This window comes from Geospiza fortis, unplaced genomic scaffold (assembly GCF_000277835.1).
Source record: "Geospiza fortis unplaced genomic scaffold, GeoFor_1.0 scaffold318, whole genome shotgun sequence".
In the NCBI taxonomy this organism is placed as follows: Eukaryota; Metazoa; Chordata; class Aves; order Passeriformes; family Thraupidae; genus Geospiza; species Geospiza fortis.
The window spans coordinates 390896-413336 of record NW_005054371.1 but is presented as its reverse complement, the minus strand read 5'-3'; the positions used below and the strand labels follow the sequence as shown (position 1 = coordinate 413336).

Here is a 22441-nt window from a genome sequence, read left to right as displayed (position 1 = left end):
GACCTATTAGCTCTGAATCTAACTTAACTCAGTTACTGAAGCACACTGGAAATGTCATTCATTTTGGAAAAAACAATATTATTACCTTTTACTCCTTAGTAGTCAAAAGGATTTTGAAACAAGATTAATGGGAGCAATTTTTTTCCCTTCTGTCTGTAGCTTTTGAAAATTAACAACACATCTTTTACTTCAGAACAATAGCTACCTGGCAGCCTAGGGTCACTGGGCTGTCTTCAAGGCATCATTGCATTCACTTGCACAGGCAACTTTTATAGCCAAATAAATTTTTTTTTTCCTCCCCCGGTGTCATCAAAACACTGATTTGGACAAAGACAACCCCCTTAGGACAAAGGCAAATACTGAAATACAAGAAACTGCTGGAACAAGTTACCTTTCTGATCCATGCAGCAGAGCTATAATTTACATTTGGTTCTGCTTTTCCTCCTTATCTCCAGCGCTGTCAGAAGTTCCTCGATTTATTGTTGTGGCAATGGAAACCCTGAAGCCCAAGGAAGCCCAGTGGGTAGACGTGAGATGTTTGGGACTGACCCAGGACACCAGTGTGTCCCAGGGCAGGGCTGCAGCCAAACACAGACTTGCTGTGGGCAGCTTCAAGTCCACAGGAGCTCGGAACCAGGCCCCAGAATTATTTAATAGGGAGCTTGTTTTGTGGGAAAGCAAGCAGATGTAACTTCTTAGCAATCTGATTTTTGGAACAACCTCAAATTACCCCATGCATGCAGATCTTAACCAGTGCTGGTGAATCTGTACTTGGAACTCAACAGATTTAGGGAAGTTCAAAGTTGCCTCTAAACATTTATCCCCTTCTTAGGGAGGCAGATTGTGAAAACCTCCTCTCTGTGTAATACTGGGAATGACAGAGCAGCAGTGAGACCCAGGGCCAAAGCTTGTGGCAAAGCCAGTGGAAATCCAGTGGGATCAGAGATCTGGGTCAGATACTTGTCCATAACCACAACCCTAGCCCACTCAATTCGCTACACTGCAAATCTAACTCTGAAACTCCAAATGCAGACATCTCCAGGGGCTGAATAAGCAGCACAAGTTTCCATAGCAGTTTTGCAGCCTCCCCATTGCCTCCCCAGCACCCCAGGTCTTTGCAGAAGGGGATCCCTGTGGCCCTGCTGGCACACGCTCACACCCTGAGCGTGCTGCCCAACAGCCCACAGGGACCAAAGGTGCATTGGGAGCACCTGGCCCAGCCCTGCAGCCAGCCCATGATGCTGCAGGACAGTAAAGCTCAAGGAATCATTTCAAAAAGAGGCTAAGAAAAGGATCCTGCAGGAATTGTGCCCAGTCTCGTTACTGGAAATCTGTTTGACGTAGTGAAAAAACATGGAGACTTTTCCAGGAAATGTGTTTCTTTATTTAAATAAAATTAGTGCCAGTAGAAACAATAAACTTTAAATACATGAGACCATTATATACAACTCGATGTTAGGAATTATATACATCAGTTTTTTACAAATACATTTATACCAAAAGTAAAGGACGAAGGAGAAAGCAATGGAAAATGTGACAACTTGTACATGTCAGTCTCATTTGGAAAGTTTCAGGATTCAAGTGATTCCAGGCAAAGTGCCAAACTTAATTTGGCTCCTTTCAAACTTAAAACAGCCCCTTTTAGAGTGAATCTACCAAAAAGCTTTATATGGTCTGATCCAAAGTTCAGTGAAGCTGATGGAAAAACTCCCACTGCCTTCAGTCTGCCCCAGTCAGCCCTTTGGAGCACAATGGAGCCTTTGTTCTGCTGTGCTCAGACAGACAGACAGACAGACAGACAGAGATCCCTGATCCTGCATGCATTAACCCTCTGAGCCCTCCCCAGCGCCAGCAGCACTGCACACTCTGGCTGCAGTTCATCTCTGCCCTTCTGCATTCATGTTTTCCGAGCTGTCTCTCAAGCTCTGGTGCCAGTGGATAAATCACAGAACTATTTTAGTGCAGGAAATACGTGGAGACATTTTGCAAATATTTTGCTGTGCAATGCTTTAGACTCAGGCTCTTCAGCCCTCATGCTTCGAAACTAATCAAAACACTGTAATAAGTTATTATAAAATATAAGGTATCACTGAAATATTAATTTTCCTCTTTGTATTAATTTTTACTTCTTGTAAAAGTGCAATAATTTAGCAACAAATTTCATGAGCATTTGAAAAATGTCACAGTACCATTAAATGGGGGGAGGGGGAAGTCTGTGGTGGTTTTAAAAACTAGTTACTAACAATTTTATAGAAATGCATGTGTCACATGCGAGCTGATTAAAAAAAAGATGTAACACAATGCTTACCTACACTGGCTTAAACAGAGCAGAAAGTCTAGATCCTTTAATGATGTAAATGGGTACAATTTTACTGACCTCAAACAGAGAATTTAACTCCAACAGAGAAGCATAAAATCTTGTGCTGGTCCCTGACTCAGCTGCTGATTTCAGTGGGGCCAGGAATTCACCCTTGCAGGTTAAATTCCATTCAGAATTCCACCTATTTTTGAAGGGGGCGCAGCAGAGCAGCATCTGTTGGAGGCTTTCTGCGTCTTACAGCTTGTAACAAAGATCTTTTAACCTCTCCTTTAACTTACAAATCTTTGCCTTTAGTGACTAAAGGTACACATCTTTAAAAATACAAAGGCAAAAAAACAAAACCACCTTTCCTGTTAGTAACTGAGTCACAGGCTGGATTGCAGCAGAAGGTGGTGAACCTGACCCAGCCAGTACATGAATAACTTCAGCAAAGACACAGAGAAGTGTCATGGGTCTGGAGCCAGGCTCTACAAACTGCATAGGAACTCAGTGCCTCCTTTTTTCTGCCTTGTCTTTCAGTTTTTCTGTACCTAAAGCCAGTCTCCAGCCATGCTGCAATCTCCCTTCAAGTGCAGCATAAACAAATTTTCAGCTTTTGAGGCCTCATTGAGCAAATGTGCTGCTGGCTGTGGTTTGTCATAAGAAAAACACAGTAAGAGTATTTCTAGTCCATCACAGCTTTGTGTGAATGAGCATTACCCATCATCTTTAAGAACCAGGCAATTGCATGAGGGTAACTTCCCCAAACATTTCCCAGATATTTACAGAATTCTGAAATATGCAGAGACATGCCAGTAATAATTACCTCATTAGAAAATACATATATATTCACCATGTTCTTAGCTTTCATAGTAAGAAATAATAATGGAAAAATTAAAATTAAGCAACCCAATTATGTGCAAGTCACACTTTGAAGTCAGGTCCCACTGCTTCCTTGTCCTGCCAGCTCTCAGGAACACCTTGGGCCCAGGAGCACAGATACCTGTTCAGAGTTCATTGGAGAGCAGAAAAGCAGAGCCACGAGTTCTTAGTGGGAGCTCCACTCACGCTTTGGCAGCTGATCAGGGGAGCCCTGCAAGTGCTAGGAGTTCTTCTGGAGGTTTTCCACAGAGCCCTCGCTGCTCTCATTGAGGGGCGTTTCTGACACTTCCCCCAGCTCAGAATCCAGCACTTCCTCCTGGATGGTGAAGTGCACATCTGGGGAGGAGGACTCGGAGCTCACGCTGCTGCCTTCCATGGAGCAGATGGCACAGGACAGGGAGGGCACCATGCTCTCCTGCAGCATGTTCAGCATCATGGGGATCTGCACGGACCTCAGCCCTGCCACCGTCGGTAGAGGCTTCACAGCTTCCCCCCACTCCCTCTCCTCATCTTTGTAGAGCAGAAGCAAATGGGATGACTTCTCTTTTCTTTTGGATTTCATGTAGCCAAGCATTATTCCTATCAGGAAGATCCCATAGAAGGACATGACAATCAGAATGTAAAAATACTCATTGCTGTTGTTCTTCTCTGTGCTGGGGGATTCAGCATCAAGCATAGCTTGGGTCACATTTGCATGGTCCATCTTCAGCATGGAAAGAGTTTTACCAGAGCTAAAGCCTAGAGGAGAATGTAAATGGATATTTAAGATCAAACTTCAGAGCAAAGGTGTAAAAGAAACATCTGGAACAGGTTACCCCAAACTCTTCCTTATTCTTTGTAATTGTAAGCTTGCAAACCCCCCACCTGATTCAAGCTCTCAGTCTGTTATACCTCTGCATTAGTACTGTGAGTGAACAAACTCTTATTCAGATACAGAAAACATTAAAGGAAAGAAAACACATAATACCAAATTCAATGCTGAATTATAAAACCCCAATCCATATGATTAAAAAAGAAAACTATATAGAAATTCTCTGCTAGGCACTTAAACATAGTTTTGTGCTACTTGATCATGTTTCCATGGTGGGGGAAAGTTAGAAGTATTATTTTGTTCAGTGATGCAGGAAAAAAAATAATCAAAAAGCAACTTACGCCAGTATGCAAATAATTCCTCCTTTTGCAAAGCTCAAGAGACCTTTCCTCTAGCAAATGCCGGGTGTTCTGAAAACTTTCCTCTGCTGCAGTTGGAATAAATAGCTCTCAAGAAATGTTTCATCACGTGTTTTAGAGGCACAGTTTATAATAGTTTTGTGTTGGAGTCAACAGATGAACTTGAAGGATTGCAGTTCAACCCACTGAACTCTTAACAGCTGTGAAAAGAAAAAGAGTTGGGAATTCAGATTTTACTCTTTCCTAACCAGTTTCCACTGGCTCTTTCAGCCTGTGAATCTGCTCCTTTAACATCCCAGTTGCTAAACGTGACCTCTTACCCTGAGAGATGCTACACAGAATGGAAAACCTGCAGATTGTTATTCTGTGTTTGTCATAACATACAGAAAAATATACATGTGAATTTTATACCAGACACTACCAAGTTATTTACATATCTGCTATACAGGGTCTTCTCTAAAGAGACAGAGAAGGAAACAAGTTATTTTGTTTGGTCAGGACTAGTGACAAAGCTTTGGAGAATGTGTGCAGAGCAAAGTGGTGACTTTCAACTCACACTGCAGCTCCACTTTGCCACAAGGTGAGGGGCTGGGGAGAGCTGAGCCCTGAGTCTGGAGTGAGTTTTGGGTGGATGGGTGCTGCTGCTGCCTAACTTTGGGCAGCTGTGGGATCTAGGTTCTCCACATCATCAGTGGAAGGGTGCAGACTCCTCCAGGGAGCAACTTGGGGCTCCTGAAGTTTGCAGCTGCATTTTGCCTCCCTAGAAACAGCTAAGAGTTAATGCTGTGAGCAGGATATTATGCCTAAATAGAGGCCAGGGCCACTGAGTTAGTGATGATTTAAGCACAAAGGGACCTTAGCAGTTGCTGGGCAGAGGGAAGCTCTGCTGCAGGCTGCTGGGCAGAGCAGGACACCTCGCAGCCCACTGGGGAGTTTGGGTGCAGCCTGGGTTGCAGGGCCCACAGAGTTCCCAGTCATCAGCTCAGTGGCACAGGAGGCTCTGAGACCCCCTTCCAACACGTAAGCAACAGCCCAGGCCATGGGAAGAAGGAGGCCCAGCTTGCACCTTAGGGATTTCATTTCCTTATCCTCTCCATCCCCGTTCTTCACACACAAAGCCCAATTAGTCAGGGCCCACATGTGAATGTCACCCCTTCTGCAAAGCTTCAAGGATGTTTATGTAACAGAACACTCCACTTCCAGAAAGCAGTGGACTGGTGCTGGAGTTTCCCAACGGTAGGTCTGGGGTTTTTTTCCCTGCAGTCACTTGTGGATTCTTTGCATAGACAGCAAATTCTTTTCCAAACTCTGCCCTTACAATCCCTCTGAGGTAAAGGCAGAGAGGATTAACTTCTCTTCACATGTAAGAAAAGGCAAGAGAGAGAAGTTAAGCAACTTTAGATGTAGCTGAGCATTCGAGAAAAGACAGGATTGCATCTGTGTTTGGAACCAGCATTTTCCATCATTTCTCTGAACGACTACAGAAAGAAAGGAAAAAATTACATTAGCCAGATTGCCCTCTCTGCACCTTAAAATAGAGGATCCTCCCTTTAGGATGTTGGTTTTATCTCCCTGTGCATTCCCATGTGATAGCTCAGGAGCTGTTGATGTTGGGCTAACGTCTACTGAGATTTCATCTGACAAAATCTGTCTGCAGCACCAGCTTGCCAAGTCTGAATTCTTCTTCCCTGTTCCCGACAAATTACCGAGCAGGCAACAAGAGCACATCAACTGTAGGCTAAAGCAGAACCCAGAGCAAGTCTCTGGGTTTTCTAGCTAACTCTAGGGAATATTTACTTCACAACTTTCTCAGCTCCATGTGATATCTGCCCTCCTCATTCAGCTCTGGAAATTTGGGAGTTGAAAAATTAAAGACAACGTGTCAGATTTTAGCAACACCTTCTCATGCAGGACCTTCACAGACTTGTGAGGAAGTGCCTTGCACTGTTGGGTCAATGAAAATTGGTTCAGTACAAGGAGAAATCCTTTCTCTCTGCCCATGAAACCCTCTTGGAAGTTGCTTGATCCTGGGAACAAGACCAACTAAAGCCTGTCATCAGGGTCACTGTTCACCTGGACACGAAGGCACACCCAGAGGCACGGACACCCCCGGGCTCCCAGCAGAGCAGGGGCAGACCAGCTCTTCTCTAGGCACCTGCATGTGCAAACAGACTCCTTTGTTTGCTCCAAACCCTTGTGTTCTTCTGTAGGTGAAACTCTGTACAAAATTACCAAGAAGAACTGGAGCACCCAAATGGAACACAGGAAGACTGCTCAGGTACATCCATAGATTTATGCAATTCCCCAAAAGTTTGACTGAAAGATGACTGGGTTGCATAATTCTGCAGAGTTATTGACGAAAACTCTTTGCAACTATGTTTACTTTGGCTAGCTGATGACAGCTCTTCTCCATCTGTTAGCCCATGGTTCTTAAAAACAGTTTAATTTTAAAAAGGCCTGTAAGGAATTCCTGAGCCTTCTATAGACATGAAGAGGAGGGATAGCCAGACACTGGGGAATAACCACCTGAAAAACATATGCCACTTGCTTACTGATGCCATCAGTCAGCTTTCTCAAGCTGTACTCTGTAGAAACTATGTTTTTGTCCAAACATAAGCACCTACAAAATTAAAAATTGGAGTTTTATTTTTGTGTTTCAAAATTATATTTGCTGCAAATTATATTGTAAAAGCCATTGATCACAGCAAAAATTTTCCTAATTTGAAATAACTTATTTTAAAGTTAAGCTTACTAGCTACTTCTCTTTTGATGCTTCTTTCTTTCTTACTTTCAGATCAATTCTTTTCCCCAAACTTCAGAGAATTTTCCCTGAAATTTCACCTACACATCTCTTATGCTTTCAGCAATTGCCTCTCACACGTTCCTCTTCACCTTCTTTGCACCCATCCCAAACAAGGTACAACATTTAAGAATAATCCTTGTGCTGCCACCTTCCATATTCCCCCTTTGGAAAACATTCAGGCCAATAAAGCAGAGCAACAGCCAGGCACTCCAACAATGAAAAGGTCACAACATAGTTGTTGATGCCAGATTTTTTTTCTCAAGGTCCCTGTCTCCTAGAGAGCCTTTTGTGGCAGCAACCTCCGTCACCAAAGGACGCAAACGTTGAGGCTCGAGGCATCCCACGGGGCAGGAATTCACAACATGGCTTAAGGGATCATATAATGTGAGCCCTTTCTCCAAATAAAAATGTGAGGACAGTCAGAAAACTGAACAAAGACAGAATCTATTATGAAGACAACATGAAACCTCCTTAGAGACACAGATGACTCTGCAGGCTGCCATGGAAAATATACGCCTAACCCTTCATTATGGGCATAGTCCGTGCTCTGATGCTGCATTTATCTTTCTTGCCCCAGTCAGTGAGTTAATAGGACTAAAGACACCAAAGAACTGTTAAAGGGCCAGCTCCTGTGGGAAGCTGAGCCTGTTTGATGAGTGTTTGCTGACAGTACCCAAGAGTACTAAAGAGTACCCAAGTATGTGCTTTTTTAGAGTTATCATCTGAAAAAAAAAAATAAAAGAGAAACAGGAAGCACAGAGGACTTGGGTTTTTTAATTCCTGCACACGCACATTTAATGGAAGTAAATGCTGGATAATTTACTGCTAGGGGAAAAAGGAAGAGAGGGCTTTGCCATGCAAGTATTATTTTTGATTTGCACCTTCCAGACACTACATTTGGCAAAGGACAACCAACCAATGATGATCGAACAGATGATCAATATGTTTCACTCACACATATTACTTCAATTAAAGTAAAGTTGGAGCTGCTTTTGACACCACAAAGGAAGACATGATAAAATAGATGTTTCTGGTCCTGATCTGGTCTTGCGTTTAAGGACAAGCCACGCTGAGATGTTCACACTGACTTTGAGTCCTGCTGCAAAGCAGAACCTCACTGAGCACCTGAGCCAAAGCCCCCTAAAGTTACTGGCACTGCCTCTCCTAAAACAAACATCAGCACCTGCTCCTTTTGAGTTCTGTACAACTCTGAATCCTGTGAGTGTATTGGAATAAAAGCTAGCTCAAAAGCAGCAATTCACTCACCCCCAGAGCAGGCAATGAGGGGCAGAAGTGGCACAAGCCCCATGCCTCCTCATTGTTAGGTGTAATAACAGGATGAAATTTATGACCTATACTACGTGCACTTAGTGCTTCTATGCCTCATCAGTTCAGCCACTTAAGTGAAATTAATCTAATAATACCTACAAATTTCTTGTGCTGGGAGGCACAGCAGGGTAACACCACCCAAAAAGGCAATAACCACTGTGTCCACAGGCACAAGGGCTGGGCTGGCATTTGAGCCACTGGCACATGGCTCCAGGTTCAGTGCCATTTTCCATCACTCTCCCTTATTTTTCATACTGCAGAAATAGATGACATTCTTCATAAACTTGACATGAGCAATTTCTAGAGGAAGATGGCAATTTCCTCAGTGTCATCCATAATATACTGTGTTGCCATCTGGATGCCAAGTGGGAGTAATGGTCTGATCTGTTATTAACTATAAAAAACTCAGTAAAATGCTACAGCTCTGCCTTGTTACCTTACACCCTTCACTAGGGCAAACATGCAAATATAACTCCAGAAGAATCATGCATCAGCCTTCTCTCCAACTTCAGAGTTTAGTTTGCTTTAATTTGAATTTTGTTTAACCTTCATAGCAGATCCATATTCATGAAATCTCAAATTTCTCATGCCTTCTCTACACACAGGGCAACAAAAAAAATTTAATTAATAGAAGCAAACACAGGGTTTAGCAGCATCTCACAGCCAAGGTGACCATCTGCACTCACAGTGTCAGCTCTAGCAGTGGCAAGAGATTGCCCAGAAGCCACGTCTGGAGTGTGCAATTGCTCTACAAGCACACAACAAAGACCTGTAAAGGCAAATTGGTTTCAGATTCTGAGAGATGACAAGCAACAGAAAACCTCAATGATATCTGCAATAACAGTTCAGACTAAATTTAGCATTTACTGTAAGGCATGTTTTGTGAGAGTCTTGGAGTTTGGAGAAGCATTCCTTTTCAACCTCTAAGCTGAATTTCAGAAAGCTAGGAGTGACTGGAAAGAGAGTTCAAACAGGTAACTCTCATGATAGCAATAACCAGAAATTACATTAAAAAATGACAAACTTCTCTGTGGCTAATATAAGAATCTGAGTTCAAAGTCATCACAGCTTCAATTCTATTTCCTGTATCTAAGACAGGTTACAAAGTTATTTTATCAACATAGATTTCCATAAAATGAAACCCATACTTCACATTATCCAACCCTTTTCTTTTGATGTGGCACAGTGCATGTAGTGATGCTTGATTTGAAAATACTTTTTTTCTTTTTCCTTTGCTTTTTCTTCTACCAACTATAATTATCTGTTGGATGCACTACCTTTAAAAATGAAATTAACTCAAAGCTTACTTTGATTTGGAATCAAATAGTAGATTCAACTCAACTGTGAAGTAGGCTCAAGTAGGCTCAACTCTGTTCAACATTATTTGCTTCTATTTGGATCCAAACCAGCAAGCAAAATACTAAATTCTGGATGCCACCAAAAAAAAATAAAAAATTCAAGAGCCTTTAAATGTGATTAGCCGTGCTCAGGAGAAATTCACTGGCAAACCCAAGCACACAATTCTTTCTCTTCAGCAAAGAGAGAGTTCTTGCTCTCCCAGCTATGGAAAGGTCCTTATTGAGGTCCATTCATTCCCCCTGAACAGCTTCTAGCCCTAATCTGCTCAGAATCAGCACTTTGATTTACATTAGTGAAACTTTTCAATGAAAAATTTTAGATAAGGAGGTAGGTATCAGTATTTACAGGGCTTTTGAAAAATTCCTCTGCATGCAGCATGAGGATTTGGAGTTTTTTTGTTTTGGTTTTTTGTTTTTGTTTTTGTTTTGTTTTGGTTTCTTTTTTGGTTTTTTTTTGTTAATTTTAAGACTTTCTACTACAAGAGAAACTCAGCAATGCCAGTAATTGCTAAGCATAAGAAATAAAGGGGACAAAACCGCTGAAAATATTCAAGTGCTCAACTTGAACCCTCACCTGACTACAGATCATAAATTAAAGAGAATTGGAAAAGTTAAGAGTTGCTTGCCCAGCATAAGGTAGAAAGCTTAGGGAGGCACTGATAAACATCCAGCTGTCCAGTTAAACACAACCAGAGGTCAAATAGGAAAGCATGCCAGGAAAAAAATTGTTAGAGTGGGTTCCCAGCAGCTGGGACTCTGTTGGTTTGTGAGTAGGAGCAGCCACACATCACCTGCCACCACTCGGACAAGCTCATGCCTCACCGCAGATAATCCTTCCTCTTCTTCAGTTCTATGGAGAAGCCCAGCATGGCATGGTCATTCTGCTTTGAGCTTTTTAGAAAAATAATATTTGGAAGCCAAGGAGAGCAGGATCCTTCCTCTCCCATGAAATGAACAGGGCAAGGTTCACACATGCAGTGGCTTCACCTGCCCAGGTTCAGAGGTGTGACTGTTCTCAAAGTTGATCACACTTCAGAGAATTTGAGAAGAAAAACAGACAAAAATTTGATCATGAGGGAAACCACAGACTCTGAATTCAAGGAGACAGCTCTTGCTTAGTCCCACTAAACCACAGCATTGTGGGTTTAATTTTCATACATCAAGGAATGGTAAAGACGTCAACATTTAACAATGCAAGCTCTGCCTCAGACATGCCCAGAGCTCCCCCTGAATCCAGCAGAATTTGGCTTCCAGCATGGTCTGTGTCTATTTTTCTGCCCAAAGATTAAAATACCTGCCAGTACTAAGGGGTGCTTCATATCAAGTTCTAACACTGCTCTTGAAAACACAGAGTTCAAAAGAGGTTGGAAACAGAGAGGGAGATCATCACGGCATTTACTACAAAAACAATTCTACCCTTTTAGGAACTCACACCATAAAGTAAAGACTACAACCTGAGTGTCACAGTGATCTTCCACCCTCCCAAGGACAGAAAACACATGCAGGGGGAGATTCACTCTCCTCTCCCAGAAACAGGTGCAGGGCAGAGATGAAAGGAGCAGAGAGTGCTATCACAGTAGCACAAATCCAGCCCCGCCAAAGTCAAAGCACTTGCAAGACCTTATAGAGGAACAACCCACTTTTTTTTTATTGTTATTTCTTCCAATTCCACAAAATGAGTTCACAAAGAAAGAAGCAGCCCTTCTTTGTTTCACAGCCATGTCAGGAAAACATCCCAGGTCACTGTGACCTTCGGTGCTTGTGAGGTTTTCATTTTCACATGAGCACCAGATGTTGAGCCCTCTCCCTCTGATATTCACTCTTCTACAACACCAGGCACTCCTCACCATGTGTGTTTGTAGCACTCCCTCTGAGTTTTGGTTGTGAAACCTCCCCATTTAACTGTAGCTGTTACAACAAACATCCATTAATGTCAGCTCTCAACCCTGTTGACCTGAATCTTCATGGGATTTCAAATACAGCTTAGATTACATCACTGCTGTTCTCAACAGCAGCCCCTTTCTAGCTGAAGCAACTAAGATAGCACTTCAGCTTGATCTATTACATCTTGGCATCTGTTGACTGTATTCACTTTTTAGAGCATTCACTTTTTAAAATACTCAGAACAGCTATTTGTATTCTTGTTCCAAAAGTCTGCTCTGGAAACACAACAAAAGGAGCCAAATAGCAATCTGGGGTGTAAAGAGCAGCAATAGGATGAGCCCAGGTGTACAGAAGAGAGAACAGAAGGTGTACAAAAGAGGCAGCAACAGCTCGTGCATCCTCTCCAAAGGGAGGGACTCTGCCAGGCAGGGGAGGGAAAGCACTAAGCTGTGATTTCTGAACCTGAGATTTGTTCCTGTGTTTCAGTGTTTTGGTATTAGTCCTGATAGCCACAGCTGTGAGTGTGCAGGGAAGGGGTCTCTGAATGCAGAATGTAGAGAATGGGCTGTGAGCAATGCAGGATCATGCCAGCTCTAACAGGACAGCATTTCTTTCTGTTTAACTCTTAGGAAAACTTTAATTCATTCAGTCAACACAAGCACTCCTAATCCAGCCTTGTGTGGACAGCTGATGGAGTCTGAATAACCTAATCCTCCACTACCAGGACCATGGGTAATGTAACAGCCCCTGAACCCTCCCACACCTCCTGCACGAAAGACATTTGGAAGGAGCTCCAGGAGAGCTGGGAAGGCCCAAGGAGGAGCCCTGAGATCTCCCTCACCACTGCAGATCAGGCACACCCAGGGGGCTGCACTGGCACCAAACTGAGCACAGTGTGCACCCCTGGGAGCCACTGCCACATTCCATGTTCTGCTGGGTCTGTGCCCACACCAGCCATGGCAAACTGCCCCTGTGCCCTGTGGGGAACAGAAACAGGGGAGAGCACACAACCACAGGGCAACAAGGCTGATCAAAGGAATCCAAACTAAATTCCCAAATGGATTATTTAAAAACTATACCAAAGAAAAGAAATTTAGCAATTAAAAAATGCCTATTCTAGGCAGAGGTGGTTTACTTGCAAATGATAAAAAAAAACCCAGAGGGGATGTATTTTTCAAATGCAATCTTTTATATCTCAGTGGGCAGACAGGAAAAAATTTTCTTAACGCAAAGATAACCATTGTTTTGATGTTTTTAGGGGAAAACTCTCTCTTCCTCTCTTGGCTGCTTGTAACATGTGAATAATCAGCCCAAAGTAAACAACATGTGGTCTTGTGTGGTCTTTTCATAGGAGGTTGGTATTTCACTTGAAACTGGAAGTGACAGGAAGTGGGGAGTTCTGCACAGGAGACCTTGTGCTTTCCCAACCAGCTCTGGAAATGCAGTGTGTTTGAAGAAAAAAAAATCATTCCTGTTGCAGATGGGAAATGCAAAAAAAATTACATCTAAACACATAGAATGAATAAATGTTTGAGTCACATAACTAAAGAATTTTGTGTAGCCTTACTTACAACATTTCCTGACTCTTTCATGAGTATTTCAATGCTCCAGCATCACTGAGTACCAGTCAATTCTTAAACTGCAGTGTTAAAGGACTACCTGAAAGCAACATAATTTGCAGTATAGCTCTTGATGTGTGGTGGCTGCTGCCATAAATCACCCACCTGGGAAGAGGAACAGTGCCCTGGCAGACAGACAGGCTCAGCCCGGCAGGGGCTGTGCTCCCCTTGTGAGGAGTCCATTAGCTGCTTTCCTCAGCCAGGCTCCTGAAGGAATGATGAGTGTTTAACATCCTGCTGCTGCCCATTTTCACATCCACATGGGCTGTGGAAGGTTTGTGTTGGTTTTCTGAACCACTGCTTGCTCACCCAGCCCCAGCATGCCCAACTCCTCCCACCATGGCAGGGATGCACACACAGCACCAACTCCCCGAGGTTTCCAGCTGCCTGCTCCCCTTCCCAGCCCCAAAACCTCTCTCCCACACAACATATCCACATCCCCATGAGTCCAGCACTCCCTCTGTGTGGTTTTGACCTCCACCCTGCCCAGCCATTCAATCCACTCAGCCAAGGCCCAGGAAGGGTTTGTTCCCTCCAGGCACCCCACAGTCTCTGGCTGGGTCCCTGTGTCCCCCAGGCTCAGCTTTGTGCTCTGTGCAGTGCAAGGGCAAGGGGACACAGCCTGCTCTCATACACAAAATCTTGCCACTCTGAACTGAAAATGCAAACTGGAAGCCATTGCTTTGAATACTTCATGGGATTCATGTGGTCCTTGCCTTCATTTCTGGGCTTGTCACCTTCTGAGTGAAACATCCCACCACCTTCTCCCTCTGTGCCTCTTGTCACCTCTGATTTCTCCCAGATTATCTCATTTTCACAATCAGCCCTTCAAAAACCAGGTTGCCAGAGCATCTCCTTAAACCCCCTCTAAAATCAACCTGCTGTCTTGTAGGGTGGGAAGTGAGATAGAAAAAAGATTTTAAATAACATTAAAATACTCTGAAAAATACTCATGTGCACTCAGTACACATCCTTGCACTTGTCCATACCTTCTGTGTCTTTTCTCTGACATTACTGGCTGTAAACACAACGTGTCATATCAAACCAAATGGCTGTGTTTGTGCTGGGGCAGGACTGTTTTTCTGGAGCTAAATACCTCACATTTTTCTGAGCCCTGAAGTAGCAATCACACCTCATACATTTGGGAAGCACGCTGGGCTGGGACAGCTCTGCAGGGCTCCAAGTGCTTTCCCAACATCTCCCTTCAAGAAAGAGCTGCCCAGACCAGTTCCTTCCTTCTCCCCAAAATGAACTCTCTCTGCCAGATTTCCCTGGGGTGCAGCTCAGCACCTTGCTCCCCACACCACCAGCACTGGGGCTGGTCAAGGCACATTCCAGAAATGTTCCCAGCCATAGGCTGTGCTTCCAGCTCCTAACTCTCCTTTTCCTGAGAGTTCACCCATGATTTAGTCAGATTTTTTAATTTTAAATAGTTGTTCATTTGAAAGCAGAGAGGGATGCACCTATTCTGGAAGGTTCCTGCCCAGGTCCTTGTTGCTTGGTATATTCTATTAGGATTGGAGCACAGACCAAGAAAATACTAATCTGAACTAATTTCCATTTGTAAATAACAGAATTAAATGAAAGAGTGAATGCAGATTTAACAGCATTAGGATTAGCTAGCAGAATAAGCAAAAAAAAAAAAAAGAATAATGAAAAAAACTTCACCAAAAAAAAAAATTTAAAAGCCAGTTCTTTGGGATTAAGGAGTTTTGACAATTAAGCTTTGTGATTTGCTGCTGAACAAACCAACAAGTCAAAATATGTCATTATTTTTTTCTAAACCCAAGAACTAACAAGGAAAAAATAAAAATAAACTCCAATCAATGTTTTGGTCTATTATAAAGGCTTTTTTTTTTTATATCAGGATCTGAAGATTACAACAGACCATAACTAAAATGTAAACAGCACAAGATCTCCAGTGATGAGCTGTGCCAGGGTGCAAGTTTGAGATGACAAGGGCAGAACCAACTTGTTCTGGCTCCTTCATGACGTGGGGTGAATAAAACAAAATTAATCTCTTCCAGTTACAAGAAGGATGAAAAGCAGCTGCAGAGTCACTCAGACAGGCACAGGTCAGCAATCCCTGAGGATGCCACCACCTTTACCTGCAGGAGCAGCAGGCAGGACCTGCCTCTGCTGCAGCCCCACGGGCTCCTGCAGCTCTCTCAGGAGGCAGGGCTGAGCTGAGGGATATTACAGGATCCCGAATGTTCCCTGCAGGAAGCTCACAATCCCCCACCACACTTCATTTTAAGGAAAGAAAGTATTTCTTTTATTATGGGCACTCAACCAGCACAGGCACAGCCTGGGAGCTGCTCAGTTCCACAGGACACAGCAAACCCACACAGACATCGCTCCTCACTGAAGTTGCTGGGTTGATTTGTTTTTCTGTAAGGTGAATCATACTCTGCCCTTTGGGTTTAATACCTACATCCTTTTCTAGAAAAACTTCCTACCACCTCAGCTCTGTGAATTGCCTCATAACATCCCACTGATGTCAACAGCAACAAGGGTTGGTCACCTCTTCTCTGTGCCCCAGAACACCACAAATCTGCCCCTTTGCAGCCACCTCCAGGTCTCACAGGTCAGTGTTTGCTGGTCCCTGGTACATCTCTGCCATAAGAACCCCTTAAACACAACTCATGTGGACTCACTTTGGTATTCAACAAACCACAACAGGTTTCCTGCAGGTGGGAGCTGTGATAGATCCTGTCTCATCAGAAATCTCAGGGCAGGGAAGTTTAGATCACCACTAAAACACAAAGTTGCCTTTTTAGGTTTTTTGGTGTTTGGCTCATGTCTTTTTATCCTGCCCCCCATTACTGCTTTCAGGGTCTGATGAAACTCAAAAGGGAAAGAAAAGAAAATGAAACACAGCCATTAATTTGGGTACCCAGTGCTCAGACAGTTCCAATAAATTGCCCAGTGCCTTGCTGTAATCTAGCTCAGGAAAGCAACCCTTTTGCTAAATTAAAGATATTAGAAGCCTTATAAGTAAAGTGATCCTAGGCTTTGCCCCTTAATTTATTAGCATTTTCATTTAATTTCTCTTCTTTTACTCAACCCTTCATTTAGAGCTGGTCAAGTTACAGCCGCAGAGGTTCATTATCACATGGACAAATCCACGTGCCTGGCCGGTGCCACAGACTGCAGCAGCACCTTGAGAGCAGCAGTGGCTCCAGCAGGAGGGAGCGGCACATCCCCAGCCTGGGTTGCCATGGCTACCAGCGATGCTCAGGGAGATGAGATTGCCATGGCACCGGCAGGAGAGGCCACCGGGGGCAGGGGACACACTCCTGATTCCAGACGCCATCGTTCTAATTAGTAAGGGATTGTAATGGAGCCAATTGTACACAGGTAATGCAGATTTCTGGGGCCATTTCTGTTGGGCTAAACTTAGCAGAGGTTCTAATCCAGCTTTAAAAACAAGTGGCAAAACTGCACGAGTTTGTTAACAAAATAAATCAGAGACAAAACATACTGGATTTCTATTGTTGCAACAATAAAGTGGGTGCAATTAATATGGATTAAACATAAGTAAAAACCAAATGAGGATCCCTCACATCTACATGAACTCCATATTACTTTCTAAAGATGAAAGGTGGAGGCTTCCATCCCAAGAGGCAGATACAGGGCAAGGAAAACCGAGCAAGCAGCAATCTCCTCTGTACCAGCATTTATAATCCTGGAAATTTATCCACAACTGGGAGTGTTCAAAACTCCCTCTGTGTGACTCACAGGCACTCCTAAGCAGGACCATGTTATCAAGTGCCCCCATTGAATCAGATACCTTGCAGCACTGACACTCACCTCACACAGCTGAGCTGTTGCCAAGACACCATTCACACTTCTGGCTCCCATTAACATCAGCTAATAATCTTCTGCCCTGGGCTTTCAAAGCTCTCCAGAAGGATCCAAGGCTGCTGTAAGAAAACAGAGCAAGAGAAAAAAGCTTCTTGCTCTTGCAAGCAGTCAAATTAAGTTTAGCCCATGGCTTTTACATGCCTCAGATAACCAGGAAACCAGAAAAATAAAATCCTAAATCCATTACTTTAATCATCTGGGGATCTGAGTGGTGAATTTTGAATTACAACTTGCTAGGAGTTGGCAGGAGCAATTAAACTTTAAAAAGCAGACATGACCACAGGTTCCCCTGTCTCCCCCTGTTTCTCCCTCGAGTGCTAACAAGCTCTGTCTCTGCTCACATCCACAGCTGGGTCCCTCCTCCCTCCCTGGAAGCCCACAGCACTGCCTCTGCCCTGCTCAGCTGCTTTCCCATTTTGTTCAGAGGATTTGAGCAGAGGTTCGGGCAGGGGCACAGAACTGTTCATCCTGAACAAAGCTTCTGGGATCAGCATCCCAGGGCTGGGGCTGGGGAAAGCCCTGCTGCAGAGGCTCCTCAGCATGGACAAGGGCAGGGAGACAGAAAAATTCCAGCCAGCCTCATCTCACCCCATTATTTTGCTCTGACTGAAACAAACTGTTGTCTTTGACCCTACTCTCCTCCTAGGATGCAATCACAGCACTTGTGAAATGCTGCTGCTTCTGCAACACTAAATCCTGAGTAGGGAAATCATTTCCATAGATGTGAGTCTGAGCAAGAGCTGCAGATATTCAGTGAGCACCACATTTCCAGGGCTGCGTGTGCCAGACTCTGCACTGCTAACACCCCATCCATGTCTTTGCCCTCCGCAGGAAGGGAACAGGGGCACAGGGAGATGAATGCCAAGGCTGCTGCAGGAAGCCAACAGAGCAATAAGTGTCCAACTTCTGCTGCAGCAACCAGACTGTTCTTACCCTCAGGAAGGTTTGTGTCAGATCTTATTTCAGCTGAACTTGATATTAGCCTTCAGAACAGGTAAAACAAAGAAATCCTTACATCTATGAAAAAAAAATATTGCAGGCAAATAAAAGAGGGATAAGAACCCCAAACCAATACATTTTGAGGTTGGTGTGATGATACCTGGGTGTGAGAAGTGGAGATTTCTGGCTTGCACCCTTCGTTCTGTCGCTGGACACGTCACTGGCTCCAGGACTGAGAGGAAAACACGACTGGGTCACTGCCCAGCAGGAGCACGACCTCCAGGGAGGTCAGGGGCTCTCCCCTGCAGCAGGAAAACTACAAAGGATGGATTCAGAAGGGATAAAGGTTTTTTTATTTTGCTCTGCTATTGTGAAATAGACAGTCAAAATCTTTTCAAAATAAATAAAGTAGGACTGGGAAGATAATTCTTTACAGTAATGAAAGGTATTGCTTTTTTCCTGATCCAAAATGTGAAGGAATCATGTCAGAGCCATGGGTCTTTGCTCTTGTGGGAGATGCCCAAATTCACAGGAAAACAAATGTCCCTGTTGCTCACCAAGTCATCCTGCAGTCACCAAGGCATGCACGCAACTGCTGTCGTAACTGAGTCACTGAGGAGCTGCAAACATTTCCCACAATTTTCCTGTAAGGTTGTGGGGTTTTTTTGGTCTAGTGACTGAAAAAAAAAACAAACCCAAGTCAGCTCCAGCCCAAAAATTTAAAATTACATTTTTAATATTAGTTAGATTACTTTTAAATAGTATAAATATCTATTGCCATCCTTCACACCTTTTGTCAGCTGCATTTTCTTACACTGCAGTTTCAGGGAATGAACAGAAAATCATCAGTAGAGATTTTTTTTCTTTGAAATTACCAGCACAAATATTTCATTTCATTAGCTGAGGAAACAAAATAAATTCAAGTAAACGATCCAACCTCACACAGTCTGAGTTACTGATTCCCTGAGTGCTGCAGGAGCATTCCCCCCCAGTGGCTGCAGTGACAAGGGGCCCTGTGACACTTGTCTGCTGATGTCCCCAGCACCCCACGCTGGATGGGGACCCCCTGGCTCAGGTGGGTGCAGCTGCAGGGCAGCCAGGCTGCTCCAGCCCCACCTCTGTAAACACCTCCTGAAGTGATGCCTGCTCACACCAAAAACTCCTGCAGACAGCTGGAAGTACTCACTCCAGAATAAAGCAGATGAAGAGGAGGGATAATGAAGAGGGTTAAAGTTTCTATATACTTTAGAAAAAAATTTTGACAAGACTTCTGTCAACTCAGTTAATACAGAAAGTCTTTTGCTGCAGCTAACACGTGCTTCCGGTTTTAAAAATGATTTATAAATTAGGAGTAAGATACCAGATGTGGCGATGATGCAAACATTTGAGATGCATCAATTTTTAAAGCTATTTCTCTCTGAAAAATATGAGAAAGGTCTTGGCAGCAAAATCAAAGAGTTTTTAAAAAGGGTGAAAGGATACTAATTGTTTATTAAGGGGAGCTGGGAAGAAAACCAAAGCAGGACTGCGGGCCAGTGGAAGCTGGGTGCAATATCTGCAGCCTCTGCTGAAGGTTACCACAGTGTCCTTCGCTGTATGAAGTCAGTGTTTAGGGGAAATGAGCTCAGTTCAGGGGCTGCTGTGGGGAGGAAAGGCTCCGTTTGCCCGGGGGGGGTTGTGCCAGCCCCGCATGGGATGGCAATGCCAGTGCTCCCCATGGAACCACCAGCGCCCCCATGGCAATGCCAGTGCTCCCCATGGAACCACCAGCGCCCCCATGGCAATGCCAGTGCTCCCCATGGAACCACCAGCGCCCCCATGGCAATGCCAGTGCTCCCCATGGAACCACCAGCGCCCCCATGGCAATGCCAGTGCTCCCCATGGAACCACCAGCGCCCCCATGGCAATGCCAGTGCTCCCCATGGAACCACCAGCGCCCCCATGGCAATGCCAGTGCTCCCCATGGAACCACCAGCGCTCCCATGGCAATGCCAGTGCTCCCCATGGAACCACCAGCGCCCCCATGGCAATGCCAGTGCTCCCCATGGCACCACCAGTGCTCCCATGGCACTGCCACTGCTCCCCATGGAACAACCAGTGCTCCCATGGCACTGCCAGTGCTCCCCATGGCACCACCAGTGCTCCCATGGCACTGCCACTGCTCCCCATGGCACCACCAGCGCCCCCATGGCAATGCCAGTGCTCCCCATGGAACCACCAGTGCTCCCATGGCACTGCCACTGCTCCCCATGGCACCACCAGTGCTCCCATGGCACTGCCACTGCTCCCCATGGCACCACCAGTGCTCCCATGGCACTGCCACTGCTCCCCATGGCACCACCAGCGCCCCCATGGCAATGCCAGTGCTCCCCATGGAACCACCAGTGCTCCCATGGCACTGCCACTGCTCCCCATGGCACCACCAGTGCTCCCATGGCACTGCCACTGCTCCCCATGGCACCACCAGCGCTCCCATGGCACTGACACCACTCCCCATGGCCCACTCAATGCTCCTATGGCACTGCCAGCGCTCCCCATGGCACTGCCAGCACTCTGGCTCTGGCAGACAAGGGAATAGCCAGAGACCCAAACAGATACAGGCAGAAGAGAGCGTGGAAGAGAAGGAACCACACAGTTCTTTAAAGAGGTCTCACTTCAACCAAAATCTGAGAGAAGCCAGAGGCTGGCTGCAAGCTCAGCCCGGAGAGGGGAGGAAGATGTGGAATGGTGTCAGCATGTGTTCCTAAAGAGACTTCCCAAGGCTTTGCTGCACTGAATCAGCACAGGATTCTTCAAACCACAATGGGCTAGAAGTTTCTATCACAATAAAGCTGTTCTGAGTACTACTGGAGCTTTCTTGAAAAAGTAAATAAACAAAGACAAACAGATGGAAATAATTATAATTCAAATACTTGGAATTGTTGGAGTGCTGCTTTCAACTGTCCCAAATTGGTTTGGGCCCTAATAAACCCATCCAAACTTTTTCTAGCTAAGGCCAGAAAAGAGAAAAAAAAATAAAATCAATAAATAAATCCCTCCTGGCATGAAGAGGTGGGGGGTTCCTGGGCTCTGGCCCACCCAGCACACACTCCATGGAGCCCTGAGGAACAGCCTGGCACCCCGGGCAGCCCCCACCTTCAGGGAGGGACAAGCCCTCGGAGTGGCACAGCCAGGGAATGGCCCAGCAGTCCAGGTGACTGCCCAGGTATTTCCTGTGGCACACAAGGGCCAGGACCATGGTCTAGCAAAGGAGAGGGGCAGCCAGTGACCCCAGCACAGAGGGGATGGAGAAGGGGTGAAGGGGCAGCATCCTGGCACCAGGAGTGCATCCCATGGCAGTTAAACAGTCAGACATCACATGGCAAGTCAGAACCTTGTTTAATATTAACTATGGGATATTTATACTAATAGAAAAAGAATGGTGTCAGGATAATGTAATTTTTTTCTGTTTTCCTTTTTTTTTAATCAGGTTTTTCATTTCCCACTGAACTGTGGCTGCTACAGACCAGCAACACTGCTCACAAATCCTCAAGCCAGAGGCTGAGGACAGCAAATCTTTGCTTTCATGGCAGGCATTTCTCAAGTGGAGTTCTTTCTGTCCATCAGATTAGCTCACCCTTCCACCAGGAGCACAGAGACAGGGTGGGTACTCACCTGCACAGTCCCTGAGCACAGGCTGCTGCAGGTGACACCTGGCAGGCACAGCCTCGCTGTCCCAGCAGTTCAGAAAAAATCCTATTAGAAATCTCTGCCAGTCAAGACTTACAGAGAGCATCATGCCTCCTGTGGAAGCAATCAATTTTATCTACATCTTTTTGTAAATTCTGTAAAATAATATAAAAAGACAAACCATCAGTTATGGGAAAAAAGCACACCAGAAAGATCTGATCAGCCCATGGTATAATGAAAAGTTACTGGTAGAAAATAAAAGTGATAGAAGGAAATGGAAAAATGGTTTAAAAACAACTATCCCTTAGCAGCACTGGGAAAAATTCTGGGGAAAGTCCCAAATCTCATCTATTTATGAAAACATTAGGAAAATTACTGCAAAACACACACTTCCCATCAGCAACATGCTGCCCTCAACCAGACCTGTCACCTGCCAGTCCTGGAAAACCTCAGATAAGCTCAGAAAATCTCCACTACTAAGCACATGGAGGAATAACCATATGAGATGCTTTCAAAGAAATTTTTCAGAAGTCTATCAAGTCTTCAAATAAAAATGAAAGAAATTTCTGACAGAAGTTTTAACACATTTTACTAATAACATCCTTGGAGAGACATCAAACAG

At 44.7% G+C, this 22441-nt stretch overlaps 1 protein-coding gene across 1 annotated transcript; it reads right to left on the bottom strand.

Moving 5' to 3' along the window:
* Positions 1-1361: 1361 nt before the first annotated feature.
* On the bottom strand, positions 1362-17217 carry KCNE4 (potassium voltage-gated channel subfamily E regulatory subunit 4). Its single transcript, XM_005424652.2, has 3 exons — positions 17158-17217; positions 4334-4551; positions 1362-3919 (listed from the first exon to the last, which is right to left on the bottom strand). Exon 3 carries the CDS (start codon positions 3891-3893, stop codon positions 3402-3404), a length of 492 nt encoding a protein of 163 aa, XP_005424709.1. The 5' UTR covers positions 3894-3919; positions 4334-4551; positions 17158-17217; the 3' UTR covers positions 1362-3401.
* Between the last annotated feature and the right edge of the window lie 5224 nt (positions 17218-22441).